Source organism: Terrapene carolina, unplaced genomic scaffold (genome assembly GCF_002925995.2).
Source record: "Terrapene carolina triunguis isolate 2854851 unplaced genomic scaffold, T_m_triunguis-2.0 Scaffold192, whole genome shotgun sequence".
Classification (NCBI taxonomy): Eukaryota; Metazoa; Chordata; order Testudines; family Emydidae; genus Terrapene; species Terrapene triunguis.
Window position 1 is genome coordinate 2,198,236 of NW_020664543.1, and position 14,878 is coordinate 2,213,113.

The 14,878-nt window shown below is 42.6% G+C and overlaps 1 protein-coding gene across 3 annotated transcripts in view; it reads left to right on the forward strand.

The window, feature by feature from the left end:
• Nucleotides 1–14,878, forward strand: part of RPTOR (regulatory associated protein of MTOR complex 1) — a 285,614-nt gene that overhangs the window by 114,514 nt on the left and 156,222 nt on the right. For all 3 annotated transcript variants that reach the window (XR_003899854.1, XM_024201510.2, XM_024201511.2), the window contains exon 6: nt 6,516–6,691. Coding sequence is in view for 2 of the 3 variants with exons in the window: in XM_024201510.2 (XP_024057278.1) it covers nt 6,516–6,691 (176 nt within the window). In the remaining variant the exon portion in view is untranslated. The remainder of the gene's footprint in view (nt 1–6,515; nt 6,692–14,878) is intronic.

Here is a 14,878-nt window from a genome sequence, read left to right on the forward strand (position 1 = left end):
CAACAGAAATGCTGTTCCTGGGGGAGATGAGGGTGAAAGGCTGTAACTTCAGTTCAGAATGTTCGGAACATGCTAAAGCTAGCTCAGCTGTACCTGTGATTTGTAGGGAGGGGGAAAGAGATGAGGACTCTATTAGGTCTTTCCAATATAGCTTCCTCTCTTAATTAACTAAAAGGCTAGAGTTCGTTTCAAGAGTCCCTTTCTTTCTTACAGTATCTTAAATGGTTTCCAAAGCACTGAATGAGTAGTGCAGCGACCGTGCAAGAAAAAGGCAAAGCCATTCTGTGCTCATTGCTGGCTTGCCCACCATCCAGGACATTAAAGACTCTTATTTAGAAAAGGAGGGCTGCTAGGACACTAGGGTACTTGACTGTCTTCCAAAAGTGTCTTGGGATTGTTTAATTTCCACATGGATGGGCAATTAGGATCTTGGTTTAATACCTCATCTGAAGGACGATACAAATAACTCTCCTAAGCAAAACGAGTTTTAATCGTATCCAAATAAATACAGAAATTACTTAGTGTCTTGTAGATAAAAACCGTCCATTTCATTATAAATAGCTTTGAAGCCCTGGCATGTTATGCGGCTTGACAAATTCATGTCCTTGGTTTAAATGCCAATTTTAATGATTGATACTGTGCCTTTCTCTACTCCCTTTTTGTCACAATCTGTCCTGCGGAAAGCTACATTCCCTGCGCTCCCTAGGCATCTTTCAGATATGGAAGCCAACTTGATCTTTAGAAATTAGATCTGCTGCTGATGGTTTCCTGGGATAATGTCATACCTGGCATCAGTGCACACAGTAGTGTTAGTAGCCAGTGAGACATGCGCAGTTGTAGTGTGTGTAATGGGCTATTTTGGAAGGAGTTGACCTGATGCCAGTATAGGAACATGGCAGGTGAAATGGTGCCTACAAGGCAGGGACTAACCTGTTCAGAAAATACCCAGCGTGTGTATTTCCTTCGGCCCTGATCTCTCCCTATGGTTTGTTCTGAGAGTAAAGCACCCAGCAATAGCTCTTAATTATCTAATTTACTAGCTGAGTGTATGTAAATATACCACAATTCTGGAGAACTAAGCAAGGTGCTTAAGTGCACCGTACTAACTGTGGCAAAGCAATAGGCTGGTTAATTTTGATGAATTTTCCTTAAAATTGTGACAGTTGCAACACCTAATTATGGGTCAAAGGAGAAATAGAAAGGTGCTGGTGGTAGGGGGGATTATAAGGCCTTCTTTGAGCTGTGCTGAAATGAGGGCTGAAACATCACTTCTCGATGTGTTTTTCTACAGACTATATAATCTTTTTTTCTATTTTCAGCATCTTTTATTGTTTGAATTTCACAGCATTTCACCTTAAAGCATTTTACCCTGTTTTGTTCTCTATTTGTGTAGGAATTACATTCTGCTGTGGGTGTGCATGTTCCTTTTGCCTCAAATAGGGTACATGACTAACTACGTCTAATCAGAGCTGAGGAACTTCTATTTTGTTTTTTTTTATTTCTCCATCTTGAACTTAAATCTCCAAAAATTAGCTTAATGCCAGAGCAGCAGGATGATTTCTGGCAATGGCATGAAGTATCATGGGGAATTTTCCTAATCCACCATCTGCTGGAAGCAATTACTTCTTTTTTGTAGCTGCATTAATGTCTTCTGCAGGGATGAGGATTCTGACAACTGTAGAAATTCTGTGAAACCAGGAGGTCTGGCCAGCATTTGAAATAACTAAAAACTGCAACCTCCAGCCTCCATGTTAAGGCAAAGGCCTTCCGTTAATTTAACTTAAACATGCCTATTAATTCATAAAGACCTGTTTTCCTTGCATTTGCCTGCCTTTCTGCCTCTGATTTATGTGCATAAAAGTTTTGAACAACAGAGGTTTAAAATAGACTTATTGTCTCCCTTTGTGTTAATTACAAGTAGTGAGACTTACAAATCTGTTCCTTTTTCCTTCTGGCAAGTGCACCATTCACAAGTGGCAAAACTGAATACAGGTTAACTTGGGCAGCTATAATTTGTATCCAAAACAACTGATTTGCCATTTCACAGAAGTATCTAGGGATTTCAGTTTAGCTGATAACTAAAATCTCTATAAGGTAGCATTATTATTGACTTGATATACCATGGATTTTCCATTGTTCTTTGTACCTATTATCAGCAAAGAGTCCTGTGGCACCTTATAGACTAACAGACGTATTGGAGCTTGAGCTTTCGTGGGTGAATGCCCACTTCGTCGGACATGCATCCGACGAAGTGGGTATTCACCCACGAAAGCTCATGCTCCAATACGTCTGTTAGTCTATAAGGTGCTACAGGACTCTTCGCTGCTTTTACAGATCCAGACTAACACGGCTACCCCTCTGATACTTGTACCTATTATGTCATCCCCATTCTCAGTAAAGACAGTTGTTTTTTGTTGACTGAAGCTTGTGATCGGAACATGCATAATTTTGCCGTGAGATTGTCTGTTCTCACCAGCTTAGTATGTGTACTGGGGAGGTGGCGTATGAGGGAAGATGGTGACAGCTCAGAAATTAAAGAAATGTGAGCCATTATTCTCAGGGTGTTAGGGGTAAATTCCTTGTACTATAACAAAGCACCAGCATCTTTCTAAGCAGGTCTAGGATCAGTTATTTGCAGGCCATAATTAAGGTTAATATTTTGTCATGGTTATTTTTAGTAAAAGTCAGGGACAGGTCGTGGGCAATAAACAAAAATTCATGGGAGCCCTGACCTGTCTGTGACTCTAAAAGTAGCTGGGGGGGAGGAGGGGGGAGTAATGACAGCTGGAGCCCCATGAGGGGGGACTAAAAGCCCAAGCCCCACCACCACAGGCGGCTGGGGGGGGGGGGGCCATCCCGGCGCCAGCCGCGCCCCCGGGGGGGGGGGGAGGGGACTGGGAGGGCACACAGTCCCGCCTGTGGCTGAAGCCGTGGGGTGGGGGGAGCTTAGCCCCAGCCTGAGCCCTGCTGGCAGCTGAAGACAAACAAGTCACGGAGGTCCAGTAAAGTGATGGAATCCTCCATGACTAAATCGTATCCTTAGCCATCAAGACAAGTTTGCAGAGTGTGTCTGTGTTTTTAAGATAGGCTCCTACTAGTCAGCTGAAGCCCATCTTTTTCTTCATGGTTGGTTCGCAGTAGGAATGATTGTACTGAGGGACTGGATAGCCCAGGGAGTTCCAAAGCTGTCACCTCTAGGACTTTGCTTTAAATCTGACCAGGATGTCAGTTACCAAAAGTTGATACTCTGTATTGGCTTGATTGTTGTTTGTGGTCCAGATTTTAATGGCCAAGAGTTCATGTTCTATTTCTCATGTTTAGATCCCCTTATTGGGCATCTCTGTGGTGAACTCAAGGATTAAACAGACCAAAGAGGATGAGCTACTCTCCAGATCAGAATTGAGGGGCATTGATGGGGAGTGACATGAGACAAGCTTGCCCTGCTGTTACCCATGCCATGCATACTCCATGGCCAGAGGATTTCAGTATTCACCACATTTCAGCCAGTATAAAATTCACTTAAACATGTTCCCCTAAAGAGCCCATGTACTGAGGATGCCCAGTGCGTACATCCTTCCTTAATGCATTAATTATCATCGCTAAAGCTGTTTGGATGCTCTGTATTTACAAATCTATAAATGGCAAACCTCCTCCATCCTGTCCACTACCCCCAAATCCCTTCCTGTAGTTATTTAAAATATCTGTTTTTAAAAATTAGTTATAACATGAGATATTTAAAAGATAAAGTTTAGGTTATTAGAGAAGTGCAGTAAATATGATCAGAGGTCCTGGGATTGCTTTGAGGATAGGTTCAGCTCCATCTAGGATGTAGGGCAGGGGTCCCCAACGCGGTGCCCGCGGGCGCCATGGCACCAGCCGGGGCGTCTAAGTGCGCCCATGTACTGCCCGGCGGACGAGCATCCGCAAAATGCCGCCAACAAGCAGCGTCATCCAGAGGCATCGCCGCTGCGGCATTTTGGCAGCGACGTCTCTGGATGATGCTGCTTGTCGGCGGCATTTCGGCGGATGCTCGTCCGCCGCCATGGTCTTCCGTGGCTCGTCGTCTGGCGCCTGCCAGACGAAAAAGGTTGGGGACCACTGATGTAGGGAGATGACATCCATTTTAGCTGAGGGCAGCCTATCTGGATTGAGAACAATGGGAGGTGGCAGCCATTTGGGATAAAGGCAAGAAACCTGTATGAATGATGCAGCAGCTCCTGAGATTGAATAAAAAAAAAAAAAGAAACAAAAAATCTGAAACCCCTCCACAACTTTCCTAATGCATCTTTTCTATACTTCTCTGCAGCAGAGGTGGTTGCACTGAACTGTGTAGTGGGTGTGTAACATGGATGTACCTTCACAAAGAGCTCTGCTGAGCCCACCAAACTGATTTACACTTGTTGATTTAAACAAGATTAGAAACTTTGGTCTATAAATATTGCAAAGGGCTAGTGTATTGCCTAACTCAGTGTGGAAAAAGTGAAATCCTTCAAAAGCCATTTAACTTTGGTCATTAGGATAGCAAATTTTCACTTTTAGAAGGGCCCTACTTCATTTTTGTTTGTGGTTCAAGTTGTTTATAGGTAAGGCTCAGATTTTGTCACAGATATTTTTAGTAAAAATCACAGACAGGTCATGGACAATAAACAAAAATTCACAGAAGCCCGTGACCTGTCTGTGATTTTTACTACAAATATCCCCCCACTGCCTGCAGGGGATGGAAGCTGTGGAGTCCCCCTGCTGCCTGGAGGCTAGGAGCTGCTTGGGGGCTCACTGCCTGCTGACAGCTCCAGCCCCGGGGCAGAAAATGTCATGGAGGTCTCTGGAAGTCACAGATTCTGTGACCTCCGTGACATAATTGTAGCCTCATTGATAGGGCAATTTTCCAGTCCTGTTCACTCAAGAAGCCTCACACACATTTGGGTCCAGAATTGTGGATGCTTGAAAGGGTGTTGGAGACACACACAAGCTAGTGTCTACCTTTTTAAAAAAGACACTGGCAGGAATACCTACGCTTTCCATAGAATCAGTTCTCTGAAAAAATCTCCCATAGCGCACCCCCTTAATTGCTGGTGCACAGTATCTCCATTTTACAAGATGATGTCTGGACAGACAAATTGAAGGTAAAATGATACAGCTAGATTGTCTAGACTTGAAACACTGCAGCTCTGCCACTGCAGCGCTTCAGTATAGATCAGGAGTCGGCAACCTTCGGCACGCAGCCCATCAGTGTAGACCAGACCTTATAAACACCCTCAGACCAGGCTTTGTCGTACTTTTACCAAAACCCTGCACATGCTCATATGGCATCCTACTGTGCTGCTTACCCTTCGTTTCTTTAAAAATTGATTCCCACAAAGGACCTGGAGTGAAGGAATGGAATAGTACGTATGCAAACCCTATTCCCCGGCTGCTGCTGCAGGAATGCTGTTAGCTTAATGTATTCCGCCAGTGCACGGCTAGTGTGAAGGCAGCACTGACACATCTGTTAACTCTACCAATCTCTCTTTGTGACTCAGATTTGATGGCGGATTGTTCCCAAACCAATCATAAGTTTTAGCAAGGTTGTCACTGTAGACCTAGGAACTAATTGCTTGTTTAGAGCAGTCTGGTATTGCTGACGTTGTTTTAGCTCATCTGGTTGATGCAGAAAAGACTTGCTGTAATACAATTGTTCTGGTGACTGATGTTCACTGCTCTGGACAGAAGTTGCAATTCATGGGTATTTCTGGTCAATCCTGGGGAGGGACAGCTGCCTGTCCTCCTCCTGTTTGTCCCCTGCCTTTACTCTAATATTGACTTGCAAGCTGCACCTGCTGGTACCTTTGCTGACCTGACACCACACACTCCCCTGTCTCTCATTCACCCCATAAGAGAGCAGATGTTTCCTCTTTTAATTTAGGTGATTGTCTTTTGCATTTCTCCTTTCCTTCGGCAATACTCTCCTCCTCCCTTCAGCGTGGCCTCGATTCAGAAGTAAGAGTGCTCATGGAAGCAGTGTGGGGAGTACTGAGGACCGTAGCAGTAAATACTCAGCCCTAATGACTCTGAGCTCCATCTAAAGCAGTCAGTCGCCTTTCTGCCATTCAGTTCTAAGCCATTTCCCCAATTTGTAGTTACTGAGAGTGGGCTGCAAAAAAGATATTTTTTGTTAAACTTTTTTCTCAGGTAGCACAATAGTTCACAAGACTTATTTCTACAATGCTTGATTCAAAGGTGGCAGGATCTTGTGGAGTAAGAATCCTGTGAAGTGGTGATCGGCAGTTTAATTTCTGTGTCCCAGGTTGCTGGTTGTATTACTAAATATTGCAATACTACAGATGAGACAGACTGCAAATGTACACTTGAACTGTTCACTCCTGACACAGCTCTGTCAGTGCCATTACTACTTTAATCATTGCTGAATATGGTGATACATTCAGCCTTGGTAATTCTTAGCAGGTTGTTTTCAGATTTATTTTTCTGGATGGTTAAATCTTCTGACTGATGCCTTTTTCTTTTGATCTATCATCAAGGTTGCTGCAATTAACCCTAATCATCCACTTGCTCAGATGCCTTTGCCCCCATCAATGAAGAACTGCATTCAGCTGGCAGCATGTGAAGCCAATGAATTGCTACCTATGATCCCTGACCTGCCGGCTGACCTTTTCACATCATGCCTTACTACACCAATCAAAATTGCTCTGAGGTGGTAAGTATCTCACCTGTTATGTGGGGGAAAAGCATGGTCTGCAAAGCTTGTCTGTTGAATTGATAGACTTGTTGATCTAGATATTTTATCCACACTAAAGATCCTCTGCAGTACTGAATTACAGGGATTTGAAGAGCACACCTGGGACAGCATCTTATTAGTCAAAGCCAAGAAGGTGAAAATATTCGTAACTTGTTTATTACATTTTAGATTCCAGCTCGATACTTGGGTTTGCTCAGATTAAGGGATTTACTCTAGTGGAAATTAAAGGTATCTGGTTTTTCACAGGGCAGAAATACCATACAGCACAATGCAACTTTATTTTGTAAGTTATCTTTCATGCAAACTATATCCCAAATGTTGTAGGGTTGCGATAAATAGTACAGTAGTGTTAATAGCACAGCGAAAGAAATTAAGAGTTAAAAACAAGAAAGATGTATTGAAATGACATAGAAAGTTGAAGAGGCAGAGAGATACAAAAGCTTGGTCCAGACAGTAGCAACTGTACAAGAGCAAAGTTCTTGCACAACATTAGAGAGATGGTGTGGTGGAACAAAGAAGTTATCTGCACTGGACAAGTGCATCGTGCGGGGAACTTCTGTGAGAGCTACCATGCTCAGTGCCCTGTGACTGCTGAATGCTCTGGTGAATTAATCCACATGAACTGGGTACCCACCAAAGAACAGAAGGAGACCACCAAAGCTCCTTTCCTTGATTCTCCGTTAAGATTCCAATTGCAGCCCCAGAATGAAAAGTCCAACGTCCTTTGATTAATTGAGTTGAAATAAACGTATAGTTAGGAGGTCTGGTCGTTAGTATGTTCTACTTTGATCTTTGGTTTTGATATTAGTCCTTAACCGACTAAGGCCAGGTCTACACTAACCCCCTAATTTGATCTAAGGTACGCAACTTCAGCTACGTGAATAACGTAGCTGAAGTTCGAAGTACCTTAGTTCGAACTTACCTCGGTCCACACGCGGCAGGCAGGCTCCCCCGTCGACTCCGCGGTACTCCTCTCGTCTAGCTGGAGTACCGCAGTCGACGGTGAGCACTTCCTGGTTCAACTTATCGCGTCCAGACAAGACGCGATAAGTCGAACCCAGAAGTTCGATCGCTTGCCGCCGAACTACCGGGTAAGTGTAGACATACCCTAAGGGAATTAGGCCTCTAGCTGTTCTATATCATCCAGATAAATACACTTTGTCTAGAAAATAGCTGATAGTGCCCTTGTCCCATGTGGCCCTGATTTGATCCATGTGGTGCCCTGGCATTTTCTTCCCACTTACATCATTGTGGAGTCGCAATTTATTTTTTGTTACGGAAGAGCCTGCTGCTTACTTTGAATGGCTGACATTCTCAGGCTTATTTGCGAGGGTGGTAGGAAACCTGTTCACTAGAGATGCCGCTGTAATGGCTTAGCCCAGCCAACAGGAAGTGTGTGATGGATTTGGAGCTACTGTGTAACAAGTAAAGAATTTTCTTTGTCTGGTTTTACTGTTGTAAGGGGGGGTACTGTATTACTATTAATTCAGATTTAGCTTCAGACTGCCACTCATTTACCCACTTGAGGAACAATACTAGACCCATCCACTTTGAAGTCCCATCTCCAAACCCAGTTGAGCTCAACAGGGTATCAAGGGGTAGGATCACAGCTGATCAATACAGGAGCACCCAAAGCCCGAGAAGCAAGACGAAGAGCTTCTGGGGAAGACAAACATAACATTCTTAACGAAGGGTGAGGGCGTTGTTGGGAGCTGCAGATGAGAAGTAGGTCTCACAGACAAAGACCCCAGAGGCCAGGGATCTGGAGCAAAGATGGACCTTCCTAGTGTGTCTGCCAAGAGATGGCAAGCCTCTAGGTAAGATACACGTGCATATAAGCCTTTTATTTTAAAATCCTTTGTCTTATGCTCTGCTGTGTTCCTTTTGGTAAGATTAAACTTTACTTCATTTTAAGAAAGCCAAAGGTCTCTGTATTAACCACTGGCCACCGCTTCTGAAGGGAAGACTTTAGGGTGCCAAGTCCAGTTGGGTGTGTTGAGTTGAGACACAGGATACTATAGCTTGGGTTCCAATCTAAGTGGACGAACCACAGGTTTTCACCCCAGGACATGGGAAGGCAAGAAGCTGATCTCCTGAGGGTGTGACTTAGTGAGACCAGAAGAGGGGGCAGAAGTGCCCCTAGCCCGGTGATTGACAAAGTGCTTGCAGATTGGATGACTGGGCTGTCTAGAAGCCTCATTACTTTACCTGCCCAGATACTGAAGTCCTGTGGATACTGCCATCCTGGACCTGGTCTCCCACTGTCAAATTCAAAGGGTGCCTGTATATATTTTTCTCCCTAAAGGTGCAAAAGAATGTTATGTTGTGAAAAGTAAGTCTCTCTCTGTATATAAGGAAACCCAGAGAGAAGCTACAGATTGTGAACAGAAAAATACAGTTCCAAAGAAATATTTTAAAATGGTATTGCTATTAACAGATAATTGCTGTCCTGAACAATAGGACACCTGGCATGGGGAGAAGGAGGTTTGGATTATACCACTTTGAAGTGAGGCATAGAATTTTGACTGTAAAAAGTCATATTCATTGATGCTAAACCCTGTACCCTCAGAAATACATTGATTCCTGTATTATAGTTGAGTGGTATTGGCATGCTCTGTATAAAACATACAAAAACCTACATTAAAAGAACGTTATTAACATTGCAAAGTCAAGAACCTAGAAGTTAGGAAACACCCTGCTTCATTGCATGTGGATTCAGAGGAGGATATGCTCCATATTCCACAGAGAAGTTTGCTGTTAAAAGATTTGTGATTCTGCAGGTCAATAAATTTGGAAATCATGTATTTGGAAGAGACATTAAAGCAATGTCTTAAAGCTTTAATGTATATAGAGGATACAGGAAGGGTACATAAAAGATGATGGTCTTTTGTGTGGAGCCTTTCGTTCTGAGCCTTTAGAAAACCATTCAGCCAGTTCCAGCACATATACTTACATAGGCAAGAACAGAGACTATTTGCAGTTTTAGCCACCTGGGAGCTTTTAGTACACTTGAGTTATTAATGTAATTCAGCAAAATAAATTTGGGGTAAAAAATTTACAGTTTTTCCTTTTTTATTGGTTAGTGTGGGAAGAAAAATTGCTGCTTGCTGTACCTTAATGTCTTTATGCACCAGGGCTCCAAATGATTTTCATGACTTATCAAGAAATATAACCTACAAATCAACCGCAATGTGGTTTTTCCCCTGCTTGTAGCTTCCTATTATACTTCTGAGCGTTCAGCATGACTTCCTATGTAACTTGTGTGTGTGTGAAAGCTACAGAGTGAGGTGCAAGTTACCTGAATAGGGGTGTGCGCAGGATAAAACGTACCTGAGGGCAAACTTGGATCATCTCCTTTAGTGGAACCCAATAAGGTTGCAAAAATTCATCACATTTTCAGTTGCAAGTTCTTTGGGGCCCAGTCTGATGCACACTGTGCCAATATAGCAGGAGAGGACTGCCCTCCAGAGGCTCAACCATCCCTCCTTTCCCTGAGCTGGCTGGACTTCGGGAGCATTTTGAAAGCAGCATGCTCAGATTCATTTGAAAGCACCATGTTTTGTTATCAAGAAGTTTCCCCTACCTAATAATATATCGTCTTATGGTTGTTTCTGTGGCATCTGCCATCCCAAAATGCACTACATACTATATATATAGGAACCACTTCACCCACTGCTGAAATATTTTTATGATCATTAACAATTCAAACAACAAATACCCAACAGTTTAGGACAGAAAGTAAACACTATATAGGATGGAAACTGCGAGCATTATTTAACAGACAGTGTAACTTCCCAAATTTGGCAGGGCACCAGAGCAAACAGCTATAAAAGTGAACATGTCACAAGGTTTTTTAATGACTACAAGTGGTAAGGACCTTGCTTTTATATTCTCTGAAAGATGGTACTTCTGGCATCATGGTGTCACCCCCAGCATGTTAGAAAACATGTTATAATAGCATGAGTTAGACAGTGCATCAGTCTTTTCCTTGGAATGCTGTCTCTTTGTGCCACAACTGTAATAATTTGTATATGATTTAAATTTGTTTTGACAACATCTAATATATGAGAGGTTAGCAAATAATACAGGGATGAGTATGAAAGCCTGAGTCAATAGCAAACAAACCATAACAATATTTAAATTTAGTTTCCATATTCAGTGTTTCAAACAGCATGTCATTGGGGGCATATTTCTGTCGTTCAGAGAATACTTTGGGGACTGCAGCTGCAAGTGCATTTCATGGTATGCAAAACACATTCTTGAAGGCTCAATTTCTCCAAGCTGTATGGAGATTTCTGAATAGTTAACTTGTTTGGAATATGGGTGCAGTGGGAGGGAACAGAGGGTAGGTGAATGGAAAAGATAAGGCCTCGATCCATTAAGATTACTAAGTATGGTCTTTTAGTCTGCACAGGCTGATTTTTAAATGAAAGATCTTTTCACAAATGTATTTTTGCTCTGATTGATTGAACAGAGACCTAAATCAGATTTCTGATGTATTTCCTCTGGTTGCTTAGCTTCCTCTTGTTATACTATGATTTTACTCTGTCTGTGCCCACTGCAAAGTAGTGGGATTTCTAGCAATGGAAGGAGATAGGATATCTGTGTTAAACACAAGTAGCTTCGCCATTTTACAAAATGGTGTTTGATACAGAATTGTTTTACCCACTTGCTGACTGTGATCCAGTGAAATCCCAAGAACCAGCAGCATTCACTTCCCCGGCAGCTTCCTCTGTGTGAATAGAAAGAGCCCCCAGTATTCTTGTAAATAAAATAACGTATAACTCTTCCAGCTGGACCTTCTCACGTGTGCGTATCTTGGTCCATCAGTGTCAGAATAAATTACCTTTGGGGTAGAGCTGGGTAAGATTTTTCTGACAAATGGTTTATTTGCCAAAAAATGAAGTTTGGGGTCAGCTAAAGCTATTCACTCAAATAGTTTCAGACCCCCCCCCCCAAAGAAAATTCAGGCTAGATTCACAAAACCACTGGAGGATGAGGTGAAGGGGCTGCTGTCCCCGAGTAGCTCAGAGGTTCGGGCACTCACTTAGGAGTGGGAGACGCAGGTTCAAATCCCTGCTCCAGAGCAGGGATACCAGATTTTTACTCCTCCTGGGAAGTGCCTGAAGCTATTGGGTATTCTGGCATGGATCTTTCTCAGTCTCGCCTGTTGAAGTATTCTACTGTGTGTATAATAGTTGGATAGTCATTGGGCCAGAGAGAGAGAATGGCTTATAGTGAGCGGTTAGGGTACTTACATGGGATGTGAGAGATCCAAGTTCAAGTCCTTGCTCTAATAAACATTTAATTATTTATACAAAATGTAACTGCTTTAAGAGGAGAGAGACCCACCCCAAAACAGCCACTAGTCTGGTGGCTCGGTCACTCCCTTGGGGATGGGGGGGGAGACCTGAGTTCAGGTTCCTGCTCCAAAGTGAGGACTTGAACCTGAATCTCCCACATCCCAGCTGAGTGCCCTGTACTGCTAGGTACAAACACGCCACCCCCTCCCGTTCTGTGAAACTAGCCCGTCACTTCTGCTGCTTTCCGTTTTTGGTGCCTGAAGTGAATATGTTTGATATGTGAATTGAAAATGGTTTTGATTTATTTCTGTACCTTGGTTCTTAAGTTGGCTCCATGGTATTTGAAATGTTTTGCTTTAAAAAAGTATTTTAAATGCCCTTTTTGATGTTGCTTTGTAGTTTGCATGTATGTAAGTATAATGTGAAACGTGTTTTACCCTGTAAATAGACAACCGTAACTATTCTCTTACAGCATGATTTGCTGTTAATTTTTTGGTTTTGGTTTTTGCTTCCGTATGGCAAGTGTAGCCATGCTGTCCCTTTGCTGTTGCCAGCATTCTCTAGGTGAGGTCCTGTTGCATCACCATTTCTTAATATGTTCTTCCTCACAAGAAAGCTATCCTCTGCATATTCTGCTTGTCACAAGAGTTAAGAGGTCTGTTTAAACTCACACCAGGCTGAAGTACTCATATTTAAATGTCAGCACTTGTCACATGGCCACATGCAAACCCATTAATAATATGGGCAATAGAACCTTCAGTGCTTTGGTATTAAATCCTGAATCGTCACTTAAACTTCATCTCTGCCAAAAGTTGGTCATGAAGATACTGCGGTCGTAACACAGAATAGAGAATTCTTTACAAATCAAGTAGTGATAGTAAACTTTAAAAACTCCTTTCTTTCCCTCTAATCAGATGAAAAGAACGACTGGCAGTCAAGCTTTTGAGTGGACCTAACAGGACACAAGGATCTGTGTGTATGTAATGTTTCTGTGATTAAAATTCAGCAAAAAAATTAAGTGTTTTAAACAAACTTCCTGAAATATGCAGCCATTGTGCCATTCACTGAATGAGAATCTGAGTGAAATTGATTAAGCACTGACTAAATATATAGGAAATAGACTAGCTTATTTGCATTGACCAAGCTGAAACAAACTAAACAACTTGCCTACTTTAAAAAAAAAACAACACCAGTGTTTAATAAGGTAATGAGGTTTTAGTAATACAAGTAAGGAAACTTATTTATATGAATTTAAATCTGACAGTTTCCTTTAAAGTGTTCTTAAATCTATAGGTGCTGATAATGGGTTCTGATGACTATTCAGCACCCGCATGAAGCATTTTCAAGCATCTATGCGAACCATTTTCAACTTGCTGCAGAGTGAAAGCCTCTTTTACATGTCTCCTGCTCCTCCACTTGTATCCCACTGCAGAGTAGAGCCCTTTTCCATTCTGCCGCTGTTCTTGATGCTGAAGGGACTATACCAGGCAAGTTAGCAAAGGCACTAAGCATTGTTAACCTAGTGAATCTGCCCCCAGGCTTCCTTGGCATCATCTAGTTTTTTTTGTTGGATTTGCTCCATTCGCTCACCAGCAAGGGTTGATGGGTATCAGTACTGTGACTAGTCCCCCGTACTCACTTTGCAATTCCATTGTGTGCAAAGAGCAAAATGAAGCTGAGTAAATCTCTGAAGAGTTGCCTGTAGAAACTGACATTTTCATACCTTAGGTTGGATTTCTGTTTTCTCATTAGTGGATTGTGGGGAGACGGATACTTTCCAAAGAGTACTCCCAGTCTAGACTGCCAGGTCAGGGAAGACTAGGATTCAAAACTGTGCTCTTGTGCTGCAGTGCCCAGCACTAACCGATAGGCAGTGGTTTTCAAGCAGATCCTTTTTTAAAAAGGAGGGGGAGATGGAAGCGGGGGAGGGGAAGCAGATTGGATTGGTTAGATGGTCCCACTGGTATTCGAGGGGCAGAGGGAGAAATCTAGGAAATAACTGGCGAAAACCATTTGACAGGTTCACTTGTCATGGTCCTGGGCATTACCAGTACAACGGTATTGATTGCCTTGCTTCAATTTAGGGCAACAGTTTGGGCACAAAACCTATAGGAGGGGAAAGGGATTGTGGTGATTAATCTCTCTTAAAAGATAGGTGAATAGTGTGTGGGAAGCTGCAGGGCAGGCTGCCAGCCTGTAGGACCCAACTGCAGTGAGTTTTTTCAGATGTACAATCTCAAGTGTCCGTCCGTTGTTGGAGCTGCACCGTGTATAGTCAGCAATGCAGCAAAAAAAGAAACGAGTGGTGGTTTTTTTTTTTTTAAAGAAAAAGCTAGCTCCACAAGGCCAGCCCCTTTATGTTACATTGGGGTTTTAAACTGAAAAGCTACAAGGCTCCTGTAAAACACATTCCCTGCTCTGGATTGTGAAAAAATTGAAGACAACTAATTTAAAAACATCCAAAATAACACCCATATTGCACCAAACTGCTCCCAGTGCCAGCAAACTTCTCTGTAATTGGTTCAGCTCTTGAAAATCTTTTTTTTCCGTTTAAGAATGTAAACACAGAGCCAGATAATCTCCTGCTTTCTTTCAAATTACAAGAAATTGCCTTCTCTTATAAACCCTTCAACTTGTATGAACAAAGAGAGATCCCTTACATATGGAAGGAGGAAAGAAAAAGGAGTGTTTATGTCAGAGGGCCTTTGAAAGTTTCATGAGGTTTATAAATTGGCTCTTAAAACAGTGACTGAAAAAACTGAAGAGGAAGATTGTGCAAGAACATAGATGTTCCCCTTACTAAATTGGGAAAGGCAGATTTTCAGACAGATCTTACTGTAAC